The 26,547-nt window shown below is 39.2% G+C and overlaps 1 protein-coding gene across 9 annotated transcripts in view; it reads left to right on the plus strand.

The window, feature by feature from the left end:
* The window catches only part of CDH18 (cadherin 18), an 831,624-nt gene that overhangs the window by 785,204 nt on the left and 19,873 nt on the right, over nucleotides 1–26,547 (plus strand). For all 9 annotated transcript variants that reach the window (XM_048839639.2, XM_075125429.1, XM_048839637.2 and 6 more), the window contains 2 exons: nucleotides 7,948–8,069; nucleotides 20,406–20,523. In XM_048839639.2, coding sequence (XP_048695596.2) covers nucleotides 7,948–8,069; nucleotides 20,406–20,523 — 240 coding nt within the window. The remainder of the gene's footprint in view (nucleotides 1–7,947; nucleotides 8,070–20,405; nucleotides 20,524–26,547) is intronic.

Below are 26,547 nucleotides of genomic sequence, written 5' to 3' on the forward strand. Positions count from 1 at the left end.
TCTGTGGGGAAGCCTACTGGTATTCCAAGTCCCTCTAGCAGTGACCAGACAGCTTGCTCCTTTCTTCCAGCTGTTCAGAAGTGACCAGTTGGTGTCCTTCCTGTTCTGAACCTCCTCTTTTCCCACTATTCTTTCATTCTCAAATATTCCCAATAGAGTCATCTTCTCTGGTGCAGGTGACAACTTCAATGCCTCATCCTTGCATTAATGTGATACAGAAAATGTCCATAGTTGCACCTTCTACTGGCCTTTAATATTCAGTAGTGGAGAGATGGTCCAGTTTACAGTGGGCTGTTACGAATCTATTTATATAATCTATTCTATTCAATATAGGTTCTTATACCATGCTCATGACTATAATATCTGAGTACCTTCCACTAATGCATTGAGCAATATGACTAACATCTGACCCATGTTCTCTCATTCTCTCCTTATAGGGAGACGTGTGTGCAATGGAGTGTCTTGTTTTGTTGGAGGAATTTGTTATGTTTTGATTTGGGATTTGGTAGGGTGGATCTTTCTATTTTTTCTTTAATATACATGTTGCTATTTATTTGTGTTAGAAAAGGCAAAATCAAAGAATTGTACCTTGTACTTGGAGCAGAAGGTGCTGAAGTTTTGATGGTCTTTAGCTCCTGGGGATGTTCCTTCCACAGTCTCCATTATTTGTGGTATGTCAATATTACATGTAGCTAGAGATTTTACGACGACACAGTGGGTTCTGAGGGAACAAAAGGAGGATGGTCAGACCTTCTCATGTATTTCACCAGATGCGTGTGTGCACCCAGCATGCCAGAGCCAGTGCGCGCTGGGGTGGGACATGTCCTGCACATCCTTGTGGCCTCTCCTGAGCCTACATAAAGGCAGCACTGCCCTGACCCAGCTCAATTCATTTTCATCACCTGTGGCCTGACTCAGAAATCGATGTATAGTTTACCTCATGTTATTTTCTTCTACAGTTAGCCAGTTTAGCCTTCTACCTTATCTGTAAATAGTTAGCAGTTGGTAACTGTTGTTTAGCTTTTTATTTTATGTTTTACTTGTTTTTTTTTTTTTAAATATTTTAGTGCTATGCACTGGTGGCATGAAGTGCTCACTAGGCTTTGAGCACTTCCCATCATGTAAGTGTCTATCCTGAATAGTCACCCTCATACATGCTGCCTTTTTGACCCTCAGTGAGGAGCACATTGAGAAGTGCAGTATCTACCACTCTTTTTAGAAAAGAATGCAGCTTTCCAGAAACCCGCTCCTCAAACACCACCTATGGAGCAGGTGGCCTGCCTCAACCCCTGGGGCCTTCACATGAGTGCCCTGCTGTTATGAACCAGCATGTACGCAGTCTGGCGTAGTAGTCAGAGCAGGAGTCAGGTCTAGTGGGTGGAACAGGCATCCAGGTTGGGGAATGAAGCCAAGGATCAGCACCAGAGTCAATTGCCAGTTACTAGAGCCAGGGGCCAAGCCAGAGTCAGAACCCGTAATCAAAACTCAGGGCCAGAGTTGAGATCAGATGCCAAATACCAGAGCCAAGGGTCAAGCTGGAGTCAGGGTCAGAAGTTGGGGGCTGGGGTCAGAGCAGGACTGGTCACTGAAGATTGGAGGGAAGGCATAAGGACAGAAGGAGAGGCAAGGATCAAGCATAGAGCAAGAGCCCGGTGGGAATAGGAGAGAAGGTGGGAGAGAAGTAGGAGGCAGAAGCAGAGCAGGAGTCAGGAACAGGGTTGAGTGCAGGAGGCAAGCACAAGCACAATCCAGTGCATCCACAACATAAAACCACCGGGTTGCTCTGACAAACTTCCTGTTCCTCCTCTTGGTTTAAATAGCATAGTTGGGCCAATTGGTGGAGCCAAGTGATCTTCCAGTCAGCGCTCCCATGGGTGGTCCCTTGCCTGGCGCTGAAGCCCTAGTAGCTTCTCAGCCTACCCACTTTACTACCTATTGGGTGAATCAGGAAGTGGCAGCTGCTTGGGGACTCTCTGATCTGGCTTCAAGCCCTGGGACATCACACCTTTCATTCTCATGAAGTCTGCAAGTTGTCTGGCAGATCCCTGGACTTGCACTCTTCTCCACAGAGGAAGAGGGGGAAATCTTCTTCTTCAAGGCCTCCCCAAAAGTGGACACATAAGCTTGTCTTCCTTGAAAGAGAACTCAAAACATCATTGGGCTCTTCAGGTACCCATGATAGAGCTGGGCCATGTATACATCTTCCTGGTACTACAGCAGCAGGATATGGGTACCATGTCATCAACTCTGGTACTATCTGCAGGACAACCATTGAGTTCAGTACCATGCCATTGACTCTGGTACCATCGGTAGGAAGGATGTTGAGTCTGGTACTGCAGTGGGATGATATCAGTACCATCCTGTCAACTCTGGTACAATCTTTAGGATAGCTAACTGAGTCCAATACCATGGTGGACAGATATCAGTACTGTGCTGTTGACTCAGTGCATTATCTACAAGATGGCTGTTGAGTCCAGAACCAGTGCATGGTATTTCAGTGCTGACATCATACTGACAACCCCACAGGTCTCTGAGGCAGCAAAAGAATTTGCTTTGCCCTCTGTTCCAGACCATCCGGTACTCACAAGTCCATGCATTTGTGACATCTCCTGCAGTACCGGCTCTGTCTCCTTAACTCTGGTGCAGAGACTGTTAGTGGTACTGATATCAGTATGACCTAAGAAGCATATTGAGGGCTGGGTGCCTTCTCTGGTACCCACTTTGACACCAGGACATGCTGTGTCAGTGGTGGGAAAGTCTTAGGTCTCATTTTCAGTCTTGGACTCTGCTTTGGCATCAACAGCCTCAGTACCAGAATGATTGTCAGCTTGGCTACTGATCCCAGCATATTCCATGGCACTGACTATGAAGTCTTTCTCAACAGCAATTCACGATGCTGTACCATCAACATCTTGGGAGTTTTTTGTGGTATCATCTGCCATACCTGTCTCAGTACCTACACTGACCTCTTCACAATGGACTAGAGATCAATCAGTTCAACTAGTGATCCCATCAACTTTTGATCCCCAATGCCTACTGAATATTTAGATGACCGCTTGCAGTCTGATCAGAGTACTCCAAAACTTTGTCATAGCCCTTGCGATCAATGAGACTCTTCTAATACCAGCAAAGACCTTACAGAATATGCCAGTATCCTTAGCCCCTATAGCTAAGTGCACAGACAAATGTTATCGTGTTCCTGTGAAAGACTTTGAGGGTTTTTATTCTATTCTGCCCTGAATTTTTAGTAGTGATCCCTGTCAATGAAAAATCATGTTTGGGGAGATTTAAATCAACCCACAAGAAGTAGGGCACAAGAGACTTGATTTATTTGGGAGAAAAAAATTATTCCCCCTCCTTTCTCCAGATACATATAGCAAATCAGCAAGCACTGTGAGTTACATGTGACTGTGTGAACTGGGATGCAATGTCCAGCTTTACTGAGAAACTACCAGGAGGAAGTAAAGTCTTTCCTGCCAGAAAGTTGCTTAGTGGCCAAGATGGCACTCCAATCTGCATTTGCTGCATCTGATGCTGCTTCTATGGTAATAGCATCTGTAATAACAATGAGAAAAGCTTTCTGATTACAGAACTTTGGGTATAGCAATTGGACATGCAACAAACTATGTTTGATGGTTTGTGTTTGTTTTCATACAGCACTAATGAGACTTTACATTCTTTTAAAGATTGTTGAGCTACTCTTAATTCATTAGAGGTCTATATCCCAGGCACCAAGAGCCCAAAGGCCCACCACCACCAGAGGGGGAAATGCTAAGTCTGCCGAGACTAAGGAGGTGCCTTGCCACGAGTGGTATCTGCCTTTCATTTGCATTTCATTCTTCCCCCCCAAATTATCACACTCACGTAAGGATGAAGAACATCTACATATTTTGGCTTGTAAAGAGGGCATGCACCTTTTATCCTGATAGGACTAAGCCTTTTAAGATATTCCACTGGCTATTTGTTTCTTATGCTGACAAACTCAGAGGTCAAGCAGTTACCACACAATTTCTAAATGGATTGTTTCCTGTATTATCATGGTTCATGGGAGTAACAGATACCCATCCTCCACGTATACTATTGGCTCATTTAGTGAGAGCTCAAACTACTTTAGTGGCTTTTCAAAAGGATGTCCTCATACTGGACATTTGTAGGGCTGCCACTTGGTCCTTGGTGCATACCTTCACTCATCATTACACCATCATGACTGCTTTGAGATCTGATGCAAATGTTGAGAGAGCCACATTGCAGTTACATATTGCAGACTCTGAGCTCCACCTCCTAATGGTACTTCTTGTGAATCACCTGAGTGGAATACACATGTGCAACCACTTGAAGAAAAAAATGATTATCTGTATTTTAACTGTTGTTCTTTTAGATGTTGTTGCCCTCGTATATTCCACACACACACACACACACCCCCCGTCTCCAAGTCTTATTTTGCCATGTTCTGGTGTGAAGAAACTGAGGGAGGGATGGGGTGCCGCCACCCTGATATAGTCTCAGGTGTCACAAGGATGTGCATGTGTGATCTCCAATGGGTATTGCTGCAGAAAACTCTCCAGCTCTGGTGCGCTGGGTATGCATGCACCTTAACGAAATACACATTTGCAGTGATATCTCGAAGAACAACATTTGCAATACAGGTAGGTAACCAGTCTTTTTTGTAAAGCTGAACTGAAAATAAAAACACACAAGAAAAGTTGAAGCAAGAAAATAGAAGTGTCCAGCCTGTATCTAACTTCTGAAAAGGTTCATTTGATATGAGTTCTAATACTGCGGGGGGGGGGGGGAGTTTGGGGTAGGAGTAGATGTTCTTATGCTGTCCTGATCAGGTCTTCCATCCGTATGAGTGACACTTCTTATCATTAAGGAGTCTGATGGCATCTTAAAGACTAACCAATTTATTTGGTCATAAGCTTTCGTGGATAAAAAAAACATTTCTTCAGATGCATGGGGTGAAAATACAGATGCAGGCATTATTATACTGACACATGAAGAGAAGGGAGTTACCTCACAAGTGGAGAACCAGTGTTGACAGGGCCAATTGGATCAGGGTGGATGTAGTCCACTCCCAATAATTGATAAGAAGGTGTCAATTCCAGGAGAGGCAAAGCTGCTTTTGTAATGAGCCAGCCACTCCCAGTCCATATTCAAGCCCAAATTAATGGTGTTAAATTTGCAAATGAATTTTAGTTCTGCAGTTTCTCTTTCAAGTCTGTTTCTGAAGTTTTTTTGTTCAAGTATAGCTACTTTTAAATCTGTTACAGAATGTCCAGGAAGATTGAAGTGTTTTCCTACTGGCTTTTGTTTATTACTATTCCTGATATCCAATTTGTGTCCATTTATCCTTGTACATAGGGACTGTCCAGTTTGGCCAATGTACATAGCAGAGGGGCATTGCTGGCACAGGATGGCATATATAACATTAGTAGACGTGCAGGTGAATGAGCCACTGATGGTGTGACTGATGTGATTGGGTCCTCTGATGGTGTCACTAGAGTAGATATGGGGACAGAGTAGGCAACGAGATTTGCTACAGGGATTGGTTCCTGTGGTGTGGTGTGTAGTTGCTGGTGAACATTTGCTTCAGGTTGGGGGGCTGTCTGTAAGCGAGGACTGGCCTGCCTCCCAAGGTCTGTGAGAGTGACACATCACACGATCCATTGTCTACAGCCACGCCCTAAGATACAACTGAATTTGCTCCAATTCCTCAGACAGAGACAAACACCTACGGGATCTTTATCAAGCATTCTTAAAACTACAGTACCCACCTGGGGAAGTGAGGAAACAGATTGACAGAGCGAGATGGGTACCTAGAAATCACCTACTACAGGACAGACCCAACAAGGAAAATAACAACACCACTGGTCATCACGTACAGCCCCCAGCTAAAACTTCTCCAGCAGATTATCAACGATCTACAACCTATCCTGGAAAACGATCCCTCACTCTCACAGACCTTGAGAGGCAGGCCAGTCCTTGCTTACAGACAGCCCCACAACCTGAAGCAAATACTCGCCAGCAACTACACACCACACCACAGAAACACTAACCCAGAAACCACAAAAGCTTATTCCCAAATAAATGTGTTAGTCTTTAAGGTGCCACCGGACTCCTTGTTGTTTTTGTGAATACAGATTAACATGGCTACCCCCATACTTGATTTCTTATAATTATTTTAACTTCCTCCTGTTTCTCATGTTAACTCATTAAGAACTGTTGAATAGGGGGCAAGTGGAGTATAATTTGAAACACATTTGTATGCATTTGTGTGTGCATGCGAGAGAGTGGAGACTCTTAAGGGGACCTGTCAACCAGAACCTTTGTCCCAAAGCCCACCTATAACTCGAAAAGACTGGCTTGTTGAAATACACTAGAATGTTAGCATTCTGATATATTCTGATATATTATCTCACCAGGAAGTTATTTGGTGATACAGGTTATCTCTACATTTGAGCTGAGAAGTATGATTTGCATGGACCACTGCTAGTTCTGCGAGCTAGCTACCTAAAAATAGTGCTACCTCGTTACACATGGGTATGTCTACATGAGCTAGGAATCGCACCTCCCCGCTCAAATCTAGAAATAGCCTTAGATAGAATTTTTTTGGACTAGAAAGCTTTCTCATCTAATCAATAAGATGGAAGAATTCTGAGCAACAGTCAGCAAAGCTAAAATGAGTCTGAGCCATCACACCAATAACCTTTTTGATAGAGGTATGTGATATGGGCTAATTAAGGCAAAGATAACACACGCACGCACACACACACATTATAAAAAACACAGACTCAGTTCTCCGTAGCAGTTACAAGCAATTTACATCTATGCAGTGCCCGAATATTGGACCCAGATATCTTTTACTGCTAGTTAGGTTCCAGTGGAGGACATAAAAATGAAGTCCACAATTTTCAGCAAAGGGTCTTCATTTTTAACCAGTTAGGAAAGATTTTTTTTCTTCTGTTCAGCTATGCATATTGCATTTTTTTTTTTGGAAGAGATGTTGTTACAGGAGCTGAGGGTATTATAATGAAGAATGCTAATTATAAAAGGTTCTTCACATAAAATGTATACAATGAAATATAAAAAGCCAATGTAAGGTAATGAAAATGAGAGAATATGTGTATAGATCAAGAAAACATGCATTTCTTTCCCATTTCATCATGTAAAACTGCTATTTGAAACAAGTCTGTTTATTGTACTTTTCGTTTTGATTTTTTGGAAATCAGAGACAGACCTAATCTCGTAGAATAAACTCTGTTATTTTTTTTAAACCTAAACAACTTAAGCCTTTATTGTTCATTATTTTATTACTGTTTACATGATTGATCCTGCACCTTTAAAGTCAATTGAAAAAGTCCCATTGACTTCAATGAAACAGCATCAAGGCTGACTTTATTATATTTATATAATTTGCAGCTGTGTAATATCTTGCATGGAATCTGGAGCGCAGTTTGAGAAAATGGTTTAAACAGTTTTTTTTCTTCTCTTATCACTTCAGTATTTTATTTTCATACCCTGAAATCTTTGAGGGACAGAGGAAAACAAAAGTACTATATTTAATTTTAGATTTTGTTCAACACTGGAGTGACACTTCCAGGTTAATTGTGAAGCCAATTGATCATTTCTTAGCATACAGTGTGACACCATCTAATAAACTCTGAAAACTTTCTCCCACTTCAGTTCCTGAGTAACTTGTAATTTTCTTGATATGACAAAATAGCAATTTAGTATTCATGCTATGCCTGTCTATTCATTTTTCATTTTTCAGAATGTTAATGAGACTCAGCAAATACGATCTTTATTAAAGTATCTTTACTGAAAGTTCTGTTGTAGTAGCTGGAGCCTCCAACAAACCATGATTTTAAGAATTTTTGTGTAGACTAAGGCTTTAGAGTGTGTATTAAAACTGTCAAATGACTGAATCCATTTTTGTTTGTATTACAGACAACCCTGGTCTGCTAAGCCATGTTCCAGTTGATATTCGAATCCTGGATGTCAACGACAACCCTCCAGAGCTTGCCAGAGAATATGATGTAGTTGTCTGTGAGAACGCAAAGCCCGGTCAGGTAACCCATCCATCTCACGGTTCTCTTTCCTCTAATGTATGGTAAAAGAACAGATTTATTTCTGTTAATGTTGCGTGCAAAATAATTTTGATTCAATGAATACTTGAGCATCATATTTTCATAAGCGAAAAATACGAATGCCATTTATATTTTGTATACTTTGTATTTGATCAGACTTTTGAATGTGATAGGTGGAGGGAAATGTGTTTTGGGGATTTTTTAAAAATATTTTTGTGATGTTAATGTTAAAAATCAGATGTCTGTGTTCAGTCAAGATAGTCAAAATCGTAATCACATCTGTTAAATGACTATATATTGGAAACCCATGATCTTGTTTATAGTTGTCGTCGTCATCATCGTCACCATCATCATCAACAATGCTACAAAACAAATTCAATGTCCCTCCACCCCATTTGTCACTCGGTGCAAGATTCCTTTATGGTGCTCTGTACAATGGTAGATACAACAAAGCTGCCATAGTGCTTCTTTGAACATTTTGTTGTCCTAAAGAGCAGTTTGTGTGAGGATTACAAACAGGCTGAACCCTACATGGGTATCCCTGTGAAATGACATCAGATGTTCATAATGCAAAGGAGGCTGACATTTTTTTCTTTTAAAACTGAGGCTGAATAATGGAGTACTGCTCTACTGCTACGTCCATTGCTGGTAGGCTCCATCAGTGCCCTGGGCTTTACCATATTTCCATATTTTTCACTCTCTTTCAGTGTTTTGCACTGTTCGCTACCACTTCCTTCTGGCTATGCACTAGTTTGCTTGACAGCCTTAAAATGGATGTTAGGGTGTAATTGCTTTTCACATTTTCTGTTCATTTGGGGACGCATTTTATCTCAATCTGTGTTAATTTATGCTTAATGGAGAAATCTGGTTTTATGTGTTTAATAAAGTATTGCTTTCACCACAGATTACAATACAATCTGAGGCAGATATTGAGCAGCTATTAGAGATAAAGTGTTATCTGTAACAAAATGAAAACACTCAAAATACAAGGATTCTCACATTTTTCTTAAGGGGTCCATTTTTTGAGCAATAATGGCTTTCACATCAAAAACATGAGGAAAGGGTAAAAGTATTCATATCTGCAATGTAAGAAATATCCGCACCAAATCTTTAAACCATGATTTGAGGACTTCAATAGCTCAGACATAGGTTAGAGGTTTGTTACAGGAGTGGGTGGGTGAGATTCTGTGTCCTGCGTTGTGCAGGAGGTCAGACTAGATGATCATAATGGTCCCTTCTGACCTTAAAGTCTATGATTCTATGATTCAAATAAAGTACAACTTCAGGGACTGAAGAATTGAACAAAACTAAATGGTGACAAAAATTTGTGAAATTCTCCTAAATAATGTGACTTTCTTTTCTGACTTCTAGATATTATCTAGTGCAATGCTTTTATTTTTAAATTATGTAAATTAAAGACAAGGTATATTTTGAATGTGTTATAACAGGACAAGGAAAACTCTGAAATGTTTGAGTTTTCTTTGTTTGCTATGTTTTTAAGTCAGCAAATTAGTCCCATTGACAAAGATTTAAACTCTCAAAAGAAACTTCCGTATATGGGCAGTTTTGAGCAAGCTATTTATTAAATTATCAGATATTTCTGACCACACTGACATCTGTTGCTGATGTGTACTGGGATTATATTTCTCTCCGGAGCTATTGTTCCCTGATGTGAATGATGCCATGACCCTTGCTACACTACAATCTAACATCCAGAAGTAGTACCTCTGGGAAGGACTTTATAACACAGTAGTTTAATATGAAAGTGTGCTTGTTATTAATGTTTTATTTTTAAACTAGGAAAACTATATTGCACACTTTTTATTATTATTTATTTGTATTGGGGAAGTGCACCAAGGCTCCAGTGAGAATCGAGTTACTGTACTGTGCAAGAAACACATAAGAAGTCATGGATCCTTCCTCAAAGAGCTTACCATGTAATTGAAGACAAGATGCAACAAATGAGTTTGACAGATATTAAGAAAGAGGAGAGGAAAAATGAGGGTACATTGTAAGTTAACCATTACTTATGATAAAAGGTGTGATGGTTCAGATAGATATGATGGTTCAGAATAATTTAAAAGACATTTTATTACTTTTATTTATCCTGACTTAGCCACAATTGATGAGAATGACCAATAGGATGTCCCATTAAGGAACTCATTGCATCAAGCAACCTCAATTCTTAGATTCTTAGACTCCGCACATATCTAGTTTAAAGTACTCCCAGCTTGACACAAAATCCCAATTTTGTATCTTTTCCCTAGATTAATACATTTACATTTAGCTGCATTAAAACGCCTGTTTGTTTGTGCCCAGTTTACCAAGTGATCCCAATTGATCTGAATCAGTGACCTGTTTTCTTCATTACTTACACTCCCCCATTTTTGTGTCATCTGTCCACTTTATCAGTGAAGTTTTTATATTTTATTCCAGGTCGCTGATAAAAATGTTAAATGTAGAACCAAGATCTGATCCCTGAGGGACCTCACTGGAAACACACCTGCTTGATGACAATTCCGCATTTCAGTTACATTTTGAGACCTATTAGTTAGCCAGTTTTTAATCCTTTTAATGTGTGGCATGTTAATTTTATGTCATTCTAATTTTTTTAATGAAAGTGTTGTTCAGTACCAACTCAAACACCTTCCAGAAGTCTAAGTATATTCATCAACACTATTATCTTTATCAACCAAGCATGTAATCTCATAAAAAAAGATAAATTTGTGTGACAGGGTCTGTTTTCCATAAATCCTTGTTGATTTGCATTAATTACATTAGACTCCTTTAATTCGTTATCATTTGAGTCCTATATCAGCTGCTACATTATCTTGCCTGGGACTGTTGTCATGCTGACAGACCTATAGTTACCTGGGTCACCTCCTTTACACTTTTTATAAATTGGCACATTAGCTTTCTTCCATTCTTCAGGAACTTCCCCAGTGCTTCAAGACTTCAACATTAATGGTCCAGTAAGCTCTTCAGACAGCTCTTTTAAAACTCTTGGATGCAATTTATCTGGATCTGCTAATTTCAAAATGTCTAACTTAATTAGCTTCTGTTTAACATCCTCCTGAAATACGAGTGGAATGGAAAGAGTGTTATCATCACCATCTGATGAAACTATATCATCTGTTTGTTCCCCAGATATGGAACCACAATATTTATTGAATACTTCTGCCTTCTCTGCATTACTATGGATAATTCTACGATTTCCATCTAGTAACAGACCAATACCATTGTCAAGGTTCTTTTTGCTCCTAGTATATTTAAACTCCTTTTTATTGTCCTTAAATCTGTTGGACATAGATTTCCCCTCTTGTCTCTTTCCTTCCCTTATAAATTTTCTACACTTCCTTACTTCTGATTTATTGTCATTATTATCAACTTCCATTTTTATGGAGCTGCCTTCAATTTTGGGGCATCTTGTAAAGTATTCTTAAAAGACTGTCAATTATCATTCACAGTCTTCTTGTTAAATTCTTCCTCCCAGCTGATTTGGTTCATAATTATTTATAGCTTTGTGAAACTAGCCCAATTAAAGCACCAAGTGTATAGATTGCTGGTCTGGACTTTATTATGCTTGCACATTATAAATGTGATCAAATCATGATCACTTATACTTAAGTTACCATTAATTTTTAGTTCTGTGATCATTTCTTCTTTACCTGTTAAGACAAGATCTAATAAAGAATTCCCCCATGTTGGATGCAACACTTTTTGAGTTAGGAAACATAGAAAACATAAAAGCTGGAATTGTATTTTCTTATTTGATTATAAAAAAACATATAGATTCAAACACCCAATTTTACATTTCACAAAAAATAGGCATTCACTTCAGCTAATCACAGGGCAAATAAATTGTCAAGCAACTCCATAAGATTGCTTCACTTTACACTGTTGTGAGTAAAAATCAAATTAGCTGTTAAAAGAACAATTTAACAGAGAAAAATATTTTTCTTTATTTTAATACAGACTTGGGCCTTAACATTTTCCTTGAACTCTACAAATAGTCAACACAATGGAAAATTTACTTTAGGGTCACAGCAAAAATGGAATTAGAGTAGGGATTTGCAAGAAAAGAGGATAGTTCACAGAAGGCATTCCAGTTGTAAGGGGCTATCCCCTCTTTAGTAAAATAGCTTGGTTTGGAAATTAAAACTTGATTGAATCCTAGAGGTAGGAAGGACTATAACCAGAAGAATCCTGTTTCTGAAAGCAGAGGGCTAAAATGTAAACACTAAGAGCTTGTTTTCACCACCGCACTACATCAGCGAAGAAGTGCTATGTTGAGAGGCAGAAGCTATGTTGGTGAGAAAGTGTCTCCCCACAACATAATGCAATGTAGACAGCACTTTAAGTCAATGTAACGTACATCGCTCGAGGGGGTGTTTTTTTTCAAATCTCTGAGCGAAAAAGTTACATTGACTTAAGCGGTAGTGTAGACAAGCCCTGAGTTGAGGTTCTGTACTAATAATTACAATAGCAAAATATTGCTCAGCATTTCTTGGGTTTCATACATTTTCATTTTTGAAAATATTAAGTACTTCAGTTTAAAAGTTCCATCTAACGAAAAACATAATTTATGTAAGAAATCAGATGTATAACAGCAATGTATAAATGTATGACTAAAACTTGCTTTTCAAATATCACTTCCTGATGAGAGATAGGGCGGGTGAGGTAATATCATTTATTGGACCAACATCTGTTGGTGAAAAGGACAATCTTTTGAGCCACAGAAAGCTTTTCTTCAACTCTGGGAAAGGTACTCTGAGCATCACAGTTAAGTGCAAGTTGGAGCAGATTGTTTAGCGTACATAGTTAGCATCTACCTTGAATGGTTCCTTAGAATATGTGCAAACTACTTATGTTAATCAATTTGCTCCATCTTGCATTTAGCTGTGATGCTCAGAGTACCTTTCCCAGACCTAAAAAGAGAGCTGTGTGGCTCAAAAGATTGTCTCTCTCACCATCAGAAGTTAGTTAAATTAAAGATATTACCTCACCCATCTTGTGTCTTTAAAATCCTGGGACTGACTAGGCTACAACTATACTGCAGCCTTCCTGATGAGTTACTTTGCAGGTCTGTGAAAAACACATGGGTTTTGGGTCCAACACTCCTCCCACACTGTCCCAGCTTTTTGTGAATATTTTATTTCTGTTTTAATCAGTTGCTGTTGTTGGACTCTCTTGGATTTAAGTTCATCTGAAGTATTTACATGAATATCTATATATAGATATAGATATAGATAGATATAGATATATAAATATGTATAAATAACTGGGACAGAACAACTGATAGTCCTTGATAGCACTGTGAACTCTTAGAACTGCGTGGTTTGCTAGAATCTGGAAACTCTTGGAAGGAGTCAGGGCACTTGATAACATGATTATTAGTTTTTCAGGCTTCACAATATTGAATTGATTAAGGGGTTGTTTCTCATTCTAGTTGCAGTACATGTGAAAGCTGCTGATCAATACTGCAAATGGTTGATAAATATTTAGTGATTATAAACATTGTTCATTAGTCACTGATTAAATATGTCTGAAGTTGAAAAAAGTAAAAAAAAAAAAAAAAGCCCTCAGTGAACTGAAGTAATGAAAATAGGTAATTCTAAATAAAAATGTAAAGATTCTTTAAGATCAAATGTGCCAGTGAATGATACTTTGTCTTTTGAAGTGGAAAAGCAGAACATCTACTGTTTTAATGATCCTGGAAGTGAGGCATTGTGTATGTCAGTGCTTCTCAAGCTATCTGATGTGGGGGACCAGCAATTTTTTTTTTCCAATATGTCTGCAGACCGGCAGCCGATGGCTCGCGGTCCGGCATCGGTCCGCGGACCACCACTTGGAGTAGCACTGGTCTATGTTGTTATCTTCTGTTTGAAAGTCGCAATAATTAAAACCCTTGTTTACAGTCTTTCAGCAGCTTTTCAATATCAATTTAATTCGGGAAACTCTTTGTTTTTCTTCAACTTTCAGGAAATGAAAAAGAATAATGTGTATATTCAGTTGGTGAATGATTATCCCAGAAAAGCAACTGAAAGGCAAAGACTTGAACTTGATAATTTATAAACTTCTTTTATGCTGACACTGCCTTCAATGTAGCACAAAATGAGCAATTTAAAGAAATGATTGAAGCACTTTGCCCTAGAGATATCTTTTGAGACAGATTTAAACTCTCAGACCCACTGCTTGATGCTACATATGAAATAGCAGAGGAAAAATTAAATTAAGGGAAGAACTAAAGAATCAAGATTAACACCAATACACGATGGTTGATCAATCCCAGACTTTCCTACATTGGCCCATCAAAAAGAATGATTACTAATTTACATTAAATTTTCATGATTTCCACATTAACATTTACATACAATTACCATGCTTATCGCTAATTTCTACATCTCTGTCTCTCATCCTTTCTCTCTGTGTAACTCCCTTCCCCTTGAGGACACTACAGATGAAGCAAAATCTCTGGTCTATGCCTAGGAAGGGAAAATAAGTTGTGACTGGCTTTTCTAAGAAAAACACCCCACGACAATACACCTAGGCCTCATCCCAAGTTTTCTTCTCCCCTGTGCACCATGTACTCACCCCGTCACACAATCACTTCTTTCTTCTCATAGCAGAATGAATAGATTTGCCTCCCACAAAATCAGTACCTCCCCCCAAAATAAATTCTCACCTCTCCCAAAATCAATTTTCTCCACAAAACAGAATTTTTAAAAAATCATTTAGGGAAATCAGTAATTTTGAAATGAAATTATGCCTGGTGGGCTGATGGGGAGCCAAGATCCTGGAAGCCCTGAGAGCCTCAGCAAAGCTGAGAACCTTAGAGCTTGAAGCCAGCACTTTCAGGCTCCTGTCTTCCCTAAAGCCTGCGTGGCAGACTTTAGAAGAGTTGGGTGGGCGAGCTGGCAGGAAACCAGGTGAGTGTCTGATGGAAACCTATCTGGCTGGCAGGATTCCGTCAGAGCCCTGGCTGGGTTCTGTTCGACCTTTGTTGAAATCAAACCTTCTCCTCAAAATATTTCAATGTTTCAATGAAATATTGAAAATATTTTCAATGAATATTTCAATGAATATTTCAATGAAAATATATCAATGAAAATATTTCAATGAAATTATGCCTGGTGGGCTGATGGGGAGCCAAGATCCTGGAAGCCCTGAGAGCCTCAGCAAAGCTGAGAACCTTAGAGCTTGAAGCCAGCACTTTCAGGCTCCTGTCTTCCCTAAAGCCTGCGTGGCAGACTTTAGAAGAGTTGGGTGGGCGAGCTGGCAGGAAACCAGGTGAGTGTCTGATGGAAACCTATCTGGCTGGCAGGATTCCGTCAGAGCCCTGGCTGGGTTCTGTTCGACCTTTGTTGAAATCAAACCTTCTCCTCAAAATATTTCAATGTTGAGAAACCTGCATTCTCCAATGGAAAACTGTTCCACCAGAGAATTTCTAACCCGTTTTACCTAAGAAGTCAATCACATAGTAGGGCAGATTCTCAGCTGCAGATGAGTTCTAAAATTCAAGGGGGGGGCACAATGACATCCTAAGAGCTGCTTTATTTTATGCTAGTTGCCCAGGGTCCTAAGAGGCTGTACCAGCAGTCAGGGATTCCCCTGGCCGTACCTTTTTGGCCCAGCCATTCCTCCTGCCCCAGCAGCTAGGATGAGAGTGCAGGTAGCCCCACAGCGGCCCTAAACTGCCTAAGGTTTTCCTTACAAAGTGATAATCCTCCAGTGTCCAGTTAAGCAGAATAAAGCAGACTTAACATACTGGATTTATTTTGTTTTTAATTCCATAAACCTGTGGGATTTTTTTAGTGGGCGTTTTTAGGTACAGGTTTGGGGATAAGTTTGAGGTGGGGAAAATAACAGCGACACTGATTTCCACAGTCTTTCCTTCTGTTTCTCCCTCTCTTCCCAAGAGCACAATTGATTTTGTTTTTAATTCAATAAAACGTAGTGTTAGAAAGGAATTATTTCAATGAATCCGCAAAAGGATCTCCCAATCAAAACACTTGTGAGGAGAAGACCATTTGAACATTCTGCTCATGACTTTCCTAGTCTGGCTTTCACCTTGCTTAGCAGATACATTCTGTATCCCACAAGAACTGCTGACTGATGCACAATAAATATAGCTTGAGACACAGGACCAAATTCAAATCAATCATAAGAGAGGGCAATTCCCCTTGAAGTGAATTAGAGTTGTGCCAGCTTATGCCAGGACAGAATTTGACCATCGGACAGAAAGACTTTTACTCATACGTGTTTCAATTCATTTGTAAAATAAAATCCTCTTCTATGGTGTAATCCTTATTAAACAAATTACAGGATATTTCAAAGCATGTTAATTTATTAATGAGGGGGAAATAGCATATAATGTAGATCAGAGTTCAAGGTCCTTGTATTCTGGAACTATTCAGACTCCAATTATGGATATTATCCAGACCCAATAAATGATAGCAAAACTTTCATCTGAACTGTGTGATAAAGTTTGAGAAGCTGATTAAATGTCTGGCAGGAAGAACAAGACTCATATATGAGAAATCCCTCCATCCATATATATATACCTCACTAGAGGAGGACAGAAATTCCATTTTCCAAAATATTTTGGCTTAATTACAAATAGGAAAGGGAACCAATTATTTCGAAATTCATCAAGAAGGAATTTTTTTCAATGCTTCATGTAGATTTTGAGGATTTTTTTTATTTTGTATTATACATTATATAACATCCTACAATATAATACAATACAAAAAATGAAGCAAAAATATTTCATTCCCAAATGTTGAAATAGGACATTTTGACATTGTTGCACCTTTCCCTCTTCTCCCCCCACCCCGCCCAGTTTTCTTCTGCAACAAAATATCGACCCAATTTCATGAAGCATTTCAAATTCAATAGCTAGGGTTAGGGTTAGGGTCAGCCTCACTTCAGTCCCCGGCAAAATCATGGAGCAGGTCCACAAGGAATCCATTTTGAAGCACTTGGAGGAGAGGAAAGTGATCAGGAACAGTCAACATAGATTCACCAAGGGCAAATCATGCCTGACCAACCTGATTGCCTTCTATGATGAGCTAATTGGCTCTGTGGATATGGGGAAAGTGGTGGATGTGATATATCTTGACTTTAGCAAAGCTTTTGATATGGTCTCCCACAATATTCTTGCCAGCAAGTTAAAGAAGTATGGTTTGGATGAATGGACTATAAGGTGGATAGAAAGCTGGCTAGATTGTCAGGCTCATTAGGTAGTGATCAAAGGGTCGATATCTAGTTGGCAGCCGATATCAAGTGGAGTACCCCAAGGGACAGTCCTGAGGCCGGTTTTGTTCAACATCTTTATTAATTATTTGGATGATGGGATGAATTGCACCCTTAGCAAGTTTGTAGATGACACTAAGCTGGGGGGAGAGGTAGATATGATGGAGGGGAGGGATAGGGTCCAAAGTGATCTAGATAAATTGGAGAATTGGGCCAAAAGAAATCTGATGAGGTTCAACCAGGACAAGTGCAGAGTCCTGAACTTAGGAAAGAAGAATCCTATGCACCGCTATAGGCTGGGGACCTACTGGCTAAGTTCTGCAGAAAAGAACCTGGGGATTACAGTGGATGAGAAGCTGGAATTGAGTCAGCAGTGTGCCCTTGTTGCCAAGAAGGCCAATGGCATATTGGGCTGTGTTAGTAGGAGCATTGCCAGCAGATCGAGGGAAGTGATTATTCCCCTCTCTTTGGCACTGAAAACTTAATGTTTTCTGTGGAATGCAGACATGTTTCATGAAGCAAATTAATTTTGTCAAAAACCCAAACTTCTGTTGAGAAACAATTTGAACAAAAAAATTCAGTCAGCCCCGATGTACACACTTTGTACATGAAAAAGTGTTGTTTCCACATTGCGTGTTTTCAATTGACTATAGACTTTCTCAGTTATATGGCTTAAAGTAGAGTAAACATGGATTTTCACATGCAAAAATCAGAGAATATAGCTAGGGTATTTTCTTGAGATTTAAAGTGCTACTAAAGACACCCTACCAATTCTTCTGTGGCACAGAAACCTTGAGATAGAGTATTGAAAAACTGTGGCATGTATCTGAAACAAGATCCTGTAAAATCATTGGCCTGAAATGTTAGATAAATGAGAGAGGTACATTTTTACACATTTGGATAGTAAGATTTTCCTTGCATCAACCACAGTGCCCACGGTACGTTCCGTCATGAAAAACTGGACAAAAAAATGCATGCATTTCAGTATTGTTAAAGATCATTTATTTCTAATAGTGGAGTGGTGGCTCAAAAGTTCTTAATCTTCCACCCCTCTGTATCTCTAGAAGTCCTCAATGTCAAATAAAAGCGAGAACACTGATTTTATCTCGCCTAAGCAGAAATGCTGGCTTTCCATGACTTACTTGCTCTTTTAGGATGAGGCCTTCAAATTGCAACCAAAGGCTACTTACTCAGGGATGCATTTCAATGGAAGGCACATGCATCTGAGAGGAAAATTTGGTCCAGTCTTCCATACTGAGTGTAGTCAGATAGAGCTACTTATATGAGTAAAGCAGGATTGAGCCCCAAGATTAATCCATTAGCAAAAACATAGTTTGTCAAAGAAAAGTGTACAATGTATGACAATATAAAGTATTTTTGCTAATAAACAGCCAAGTTTTTGGAACTATTACTTAATGAAACACACTTTCATTTTCTCAGGCCTTTGATCTACATTTTAACTAGCTATTAAAGGAAAAAAAGAAAAAAAACTGTGAAAAGAAATTTCAGTAGTCCCAAAAAACTGACGTACTTGAAATTGAAAATATTCCCTCCCCAAGTATCTCTAAACATTAAGAATGAAATATCTGAATTTAGGCTGATCAGGTAAGGCATGTCAATCCTTCTTTCATTTTGCAAGGCCATTTCAATTACAGATATGCCTCTTGGGGTTTACCACCTTTTCAAAATGTAATGTAGAGCAATTAGCTGCTTACCAAAGTTTTAACAGGGGGTGCTGTAGTATGAGGCTGCTTAGCTGCAGACTTCAAGATTATAGATGATCTGAGATGTAATTTGATTGCTTACAATCTGGCAAATAATTGCCTTGATTGCTTACAATCTCGCAAATAATTTATTGTGGCTACTTTTAAAAATATCAAATCTTCCCCCCAACTCCCAATAAAAAATAATTATCAGAAAATATTGTTTGCCTTCTTATCTGCTTCAGACTCAGACTCTACTGATTATACAGTAATTGTTGTATTATATTAGCTTTAAAAATATCATTTCTTTCTTTTGCTTTGCCACTCCTGTGTAAGTGGACATTGAGACAAGCCTGTGTACTTCAGCTTTTAATACAGCAGCACCCCTAACAGCCCTAAAAGAAGTTCAGTGTGGATGAGTCTATAAACATTTGGACACTTATCAGTCTACAAAACTGAGCAGGAAATCTCATGAGAAAATGTATTTCCCTCCCTGGATTTCTGGTCATTTGTGTGCAGCAGTTTATTCAGTCTTATCCAGAAATACCTTAAGAACAGTCTTTCTTTTACACTATTTTGGCACTTGAATTTCCAGTCCCACCAAGAAAATGAAAGTGAAAGGTGAAAAATATTCAGTCAAACATTGCAAAAGCCTAGTAAAGTTTTGGGTTGCATTCAATTTGAAAAATCAGTAGGGATTTGGGTTATAGGAATCTTATCTTTCAAACCTGGCTCTCCTAATCATGGTGTCTGTCTCAATATATTTAATCTAATGTTACTCTGGGGTAAGCCAAACTAAAACCGGTTATGGCTGCTGCTCTTCATCTTCTGCTCTCTTACAATTTGGTACTGAGTCCTAAAAGGGGATTTAAACACAATGCTTGTGTTGAGTGTCTGTCACTCTGATTTAACAATTGTTTTGCCTAAGCATTGTTAGAGTGGAAAAAGCGTCAACTGCTTTTGCATTTCATTAGTAGGGACAACACACAGAAGATGCTTTATATTGGAGACATTTGTCTAATTATTGTCTTGTCTCTCAGAAAACAGGTGTTTATGGAAAACTGTAATTCTGCAAGTCCCCAGTATGCATATTAATGATAAGGAAAATATTTGTAGCAAGGTCCTGACTCATATTAAAATATTGTGAAGTATGGATGCTTTTAGCTTGCTCCATAGTATGGGTCCTAAAATATTTCATTTGAGAGAAATCAAGCTAATGGGCCAGTAGTTTCATGGGTTGAATTTGGCTGCAGCCAAGTAGAAAATTAAAATAAGCTAAGCTTAAAGATTGTGCTGAGGTCAGGTAATATTTGGGTCAAGTTGAAATTTCAACACATTTACTATTTAATTTATATTTCAGGTCATTCAGACTATCAGAGCCACTGACAAAGATAACTCTGCAAATGGGCCAAGATTCCATTATTCTCTTGATGAAGGCCTTTCTTTGAATCCCAACTTTACCCTAAGGGACAATGAAGGTAAATCAAAGACATTAATCTATAAGAAGTGGGACTCTGTTTTGTCTGGGATGTCTCATTGAACAAAGCAATTGTGCTCTGTTTCCACACAATGCTTATCAGGAGGTGGAAACTCTAATCTATCAATGTTCAACTGGCTGATTCCAAGGACATCATATTTGTACACATTGTATTGTGAACTATGAATAACCAGGACTATATTTCAAAAATAGTCTTTTAGAAAATGTTATTCCATTTTTATATTCTGTTCTCTTTTATACCCAGCATGTACGCTTTATAGTCTTTTTATCCACTCATGGTGGTTGTTTTATTTAAATGAGTTGGAGAAATGTTTTGTTTGCAGTCTCAGTGCAGTTCCTAGTTGATGATTATAAAGCCACCACCACTACGCCACTATGAATTGTCACTATGGCTGACATTCTTACAAGAGAAACCAAGGACTGAAGGAAACTGAACTCCCTCTCAGTCCTAGAGGTCTGTATCCCAAAGGAAGGCCTCCGGCACTGCCCCGGGAACGATATGACTCTGCACTATCCCCCCACAGGGCGGTGACTAAATGGTGCAATCTAGCCCTTTGCCAACTTGGAGCTTTCATTCTGTTCAGATCATGATGGAGCATTGTATTCAGGGATGGGAGGTCTACCCCTGAAATGAATGCAGAGTGTACTTGTGTGCCTTTATATTTTGAACATTGAAGGGAGATTCATATAAACTCACTGAGTGTTTGAATGTTTTTACGTTTGGGATCACAGCTGCACTCATTTCAATGCACAGGGATTCAGATGTTTGCATGCTTTTGAATGGATATATTTGGATCTCTGGATCTTGATATATTATTAAACCTTTGGAGCCTTTGAACAAATTGTATGCTCTAAACCATACACTTGTCTGGCCACCAGCAAAATATCAATGTTTTAAGGCTTAAGGGCCATAATGTGACTTGGACTACATATTCACACATACGGATGTGAGGGAGAGTAAGAATTTTCCTTACTTCTGTGTGCAAGCTATCCAGACTCGGGTGCAGTTGAACTGAAGTAAGAGGTTGCTGCTGGCCTACTATACCCCCTGGAGCATATGAGTGTGGAATATGGGCACATGGAGTGGAGCATTGACTCCACCCCACCAACTACAGCTGGTTTATGGAGTGTCATAATTTGCTTTTGTTATAGGACAACAACAAATGATACCACTCTTGAGCAGGGGAACTAGAGTGGGAAATTGTGCCTCCAAAGGCTGTCCATGAACCAATGCATCCTTGGTTTGTGCTATTTATCTAGCACCCCTTCTTCAGAGCTGTGTTGTTAGGCACGATCTAGCCCTGAAATATCAGTGGAAAACATATACAGTGCAATTTTCAACCACTTGAAACTTTAGTATTTCTAAACCATTTTTTCCAGACTTGGCTGAAGACACATCCCATGCATATGGCAACTTTGAACTTTTCAAACAAAACCATTTCTAAGCTGTGTTGTGTAAAAAAAAGATCAGAACAATTTAATAAATTGGTTTTATTTTATAACTGCATAACTTTATAATCGCTGAATATTTGGGGATTGTTAGGTTAGAAAAAAGAAAATAAAAATAAAAAAAATATATATAAAATTAAAAATATTAAAAGGGGAGCTGGGTGCTGATACTCCTTCTTATGTTGAGTAGTATTTTACTTCTCAAGTAGATTCACTGAAGTTGATTGAGTGTCCTCATGAAATAAGTACTATTCAGTTTGAACAAGGGTATCAGAATCAGGCCCAGAGGGATCAGAGAATACCACCAGCAGCAAAATAATACAGTATGCACAGACAAATACAACAAAGAAACAACAAAATATTGCTACATTGAAGAAAATCACATATATTTTTATTTAATGGTTTAATCCTGCAATTCTAGAAAGCAAGACCAATGAAAAATGGCTTTTCAATTATTTGGGAGTTGGTTATTTGAAAATTTTCTGCTGCAAATGTTTTTTGATGGAAAACTGGGTTTTCAAGAAAATGTGTTTTTTGTTTTGTTTTGTTTTGTTTTTTTGCAAAATATACTACTTTCTGAGGGAAAGTTTGACTTCTTGTCCAAAAAATTGAATACCCCTCCCACACACACACGAAATATTTTGTTTTTCGTTTTGTTTTTGGAAGACCTACTGTGGTTCCTCATAGGACTTATAGTTTGGTTCCCTCATGCCCACATTCTACTCTGTGCCTTCAGGGTCCCCAACCAGAGTGCATCGCTCAAAATGCACCATAGGGATTCCTGTTCTTCATACGCAGGCTCAGCAAGAGAGGAGACAAAGGTACATCATGGTAGATATAGTCCAGCCTGGGAGCCTGGCTGATAGAGAAGGGGAGCACAGGAGTTACAACTCCCATGAAGCTGTGCAGTGGCATTTCTGAGTCAAAAATTTTGGGTTTCATCTGAAAGTTTTCAGGTGAAAATTTCTGGTTTATAAACATTTGCCAAAAAGTCAAAATTTTCTGTGGGGGGGAAAAAAAAGAATGCTGAGCCTCTCTAGTCTTCCCACATTGTTCTTCATAATATTGCTAGCACTGGGCATTATAGAATCTATTAGAAAAAAATAAGTATTCTCCGTAGTTTTTTTTTTTTTTTTTTAATTTATCAATAATGTCTGAACTTGGCAGTTATTACTTAGTCTAGCATAGTTACTATCATTTTTTTGCAATACAGTTGCCCATTCACCCAGTTTAAAATCTGCTTGTTTAGTCTGCCAGTGTGAATCTGCTCTTTATTATGAATTCTGTACCTACCCAAATGGTTTCTTTTTCCCACTAATGTGTAGTTGATTAATATGCTTAATTCTTTTTATGTTTTTTTAAACCTTATCCTTTCCTCATGAATTCTAGCATACAAAGAACCTTGCATATGGATCTTTCTCATCCCATACGGAAGGTGCTCAGTCGGATACCCTGATTTTTCTGTGCCTCAGTTCCTTCATGGGTTTTGAGATCTGTGTCTGGGAAGGGAAAGGGGTCAGTAACAAGAAGGACATTCCCTGCTCCCCAAAGACAGCAGTAGAAAAGACGGCAGCATGAATGCATTCTACATAAACTGTTCCTCGAGTCTTTTCCTGCTGAGGAAGGCCCCTTACGGGAGTTTTCACAGTTAGTGACACCCAGGGAAGTCTTTGCTGCAGGACCACACTGTCAGGGAGCCAAAGAAGGGGAGAAGAACCTCTTCAGAATGCAGAGCTGGCTGACAAAATTTAAATTTTCAAAACATCAACAATATTTTTTTCTTTGCAAAAAGCTTACACGGTTTCTTGACCAGTTTGCAGAATGCTTGACATTTTTGAAAAAAAAAAAAAAAAAGATTTCAATGAAAATGTTTGTGAATGTTTTTCAGCCAGCTCTGTCTACTCCAAGTTGTGGTGAAAGCCCAAGACCTCTGTACAGATATATAGGTTGGTATGGACATAGTCACACACATACATACAGAGTCTTCCTGTATATGTGTGTGTGTGTGTGTGTGTATTTATATATACACACACACACACATACAGAGAGAGAGAGAGAGAGGATTAGATTGATAGATCGCTTCGTCCCTATTTTGGTTCAGGCTATAACCTGCAAGCAGAAGTTATACTGCCCTTGAGACACTTGGAAGAGACTGTAACCTCTAGAGGGAACTTCACTCAGGTTTCAGAGAACTTTTAAGATTTTCAAGCTCTTTGAGATACAACTTTTTCTCTCACAAAACTTACAAATCCTACTGGCTGCCCCAATGGCTCTGGTAAATTCTCTGTAATTTTTGGTGTCACAGAATGTACGTATTCAGTCAGCTGTGCCAATATAATTTGTAAATTCCCCAAGCTTTAACCCACTGAGACTGGTGACTTCTGAAAGTCTGAAATTGGACTTAACCCCAAGAAAATGTTCAACTCCAACTTGGTAAAGACAGTCTCGTGCACTAATTGTCATTGAGGATCAATATTGAAAACAAGTTTGAAGATTTTCCAGTGAGCCATTTTTGAGTTATGTGTGGGGGAAAAGTTACATGCCTTTTCTATAGCTGCAACTTGTTTGCTTTCTTTTTTCAACAAGATATTTTAACAGCAGCTGCGGGAGAAGAGCTGCCTCCAGATAAATACCTGAGCACCTCACAATTTGTAATGTATTTACCCTCACCAGACCCCTGTGAGGTAGGGAAATACCATTTATTCCTGTTTTAGAAATGGGGAACTGAGGCAAAGAGAGACCAAGTTATGTATGTGTTGCAACACCTTAGTGATTTAGGGGCTGAAGTCCCATAGACTTTCAATTAGTCTTAATGTAAGTCAACATGGCAATCAAAGATTTCTGGCACAGCTGCGGCTGGCCCGGGTCATCAGACTCAGGCTTGTGCGGCTTGGGCTGCGGGACTGAAAATTGCAGCATCGACATTCGGGCTTGGGCTAAAAGTCTGCACTGCTATTTTTAGCCCTGCAACTCGAGCCCCTTGAGCCCAAGTAAATTGACCTGGGCTCTGAAACTCAATGTCTCAGGGTGGGGGGGGTTGGGGGGGGGTTGGGGTGTGCAGTGTAGACATACCCATAGGGTCCTAACTTCCAAACTGACTTTTTAAGATAAGATTTAGAGTCCTAAGTCAGTTAGGTATTGTAACACTGAGCAAAGAAATGCCTAAATATCTTTTAACATTCTGGGCCTAACATCATAACAGAACTGGGTTCTCAAGTTCCAGGCTAAAGCTCTATCCACTGGGCCATCCTTTTCCAATAATAAATTAACGTTGTTCTGTTGATTACTGAGCTTATATCTGTACCATTATTCCAGGGATTGTGTTCACTTGTCCTCCAATGCTGAGCAGACTGCAAAGTCACATAACTCTGGGATCAAGGCTGGGATCAGCACATAGCAGGCAAAAGAAAGAAAAGGGTACAGAGGCACCTCCTCATGCTGGTGTTGCTGATATCAAACAGCTGAACTTTCAAAATTAATTCTGTAAGAGCACACATTGATATTACTAGAAGATGTAACATACACACATATGTTTTTGCTGCTCTGGTAGCAGTAATACTTAATAAATGGGCACAAGAGAAATAAATATTATTTTTAGTAGAGTAGCACAGGAAGAAATCACTTCTTTACTGTAGAGCTGGATGGAAAACCCAAAAGCTAGCACAACTTATAGAACTATTACAAATACTTTCTGCATATTTCATGAAATGTGGACCTTTAAAGAACATATTTTTGCTGAATTAGCAGGAAGGGAAAAAATGTTAAGATATCTGGGAAAGGAGAACAGCATTAGCACTAATTATGATAACTGTAAGACTGAACCCCAGAGCACTTGGGGCATCAACAGGATGTATACTGTCTTGCTCAGATATTATCACACAACTGAAAAACATAAATAAAGAGGAAATCTGCTGCAAGTGCAAAGGGAAGCAGAAGGGATGGCAAATTATGAGCCACGCAGAGAATTTAGAGAAGGAGTGTATCAGATATCAGGAGTTTTTCCATGGTGAGGGGGAGGGAACTCTTCCAGCTAAACACTTCTCAGAGCTGTGAAGATCTCTGCTATTTTCCTCCTCTCTCTGGCCAAAACATTTCTTAAATGAAAAAAAAGCTAGATCCCTCTCTGCTCCTGAACTGACCAGAGGGGATGCTAAAGAGTGACACAAAGGCTCTTTATCCCTTTGTTTGAGTGGGTGCACTCTGCCCCCCCACCCCTCATCTGCAACTCACAATCCCTGCTAGCTGAGAAACGAATTCCTGAGCCCTAAGCCCAAACTCTGAACTGCACTGTGGCCACACATCGTGCCATCGCTACTGGAGTGGCAGACCAGCCCCGTGACAGTAAATTTGAAACTAACCAGAAATAAATGTTTGTCCCAGTGTTATCAGTGAAGAAATGAAATGGAAATGCCCAAGAATATAGTCCTACGTAAACAAATTAAAACTCAGAAATTCAAAGCTTGGACACCAGAGGGCACTGTGACTGAGGTGGATGCAGGTTTCTTGAGCTCTAAAGTAGCCAATGGGGAATCGCCAAATATCCGTCCCCTGAAAC

The sequence above is a fragment of the Caretta caretta genome, chromosome 2, assembly GCF_965140235.1.
Source record: "Caretta caretta isolate rCarCar2 chromosome 2, rCarCar1.hap1, whole genome shotgun sequence".
Lineage (NCBI taxonomy): Eukaryota > Metazoa > Chordata > Testudines > Cheloniidae > Caretta > Caretta caretta.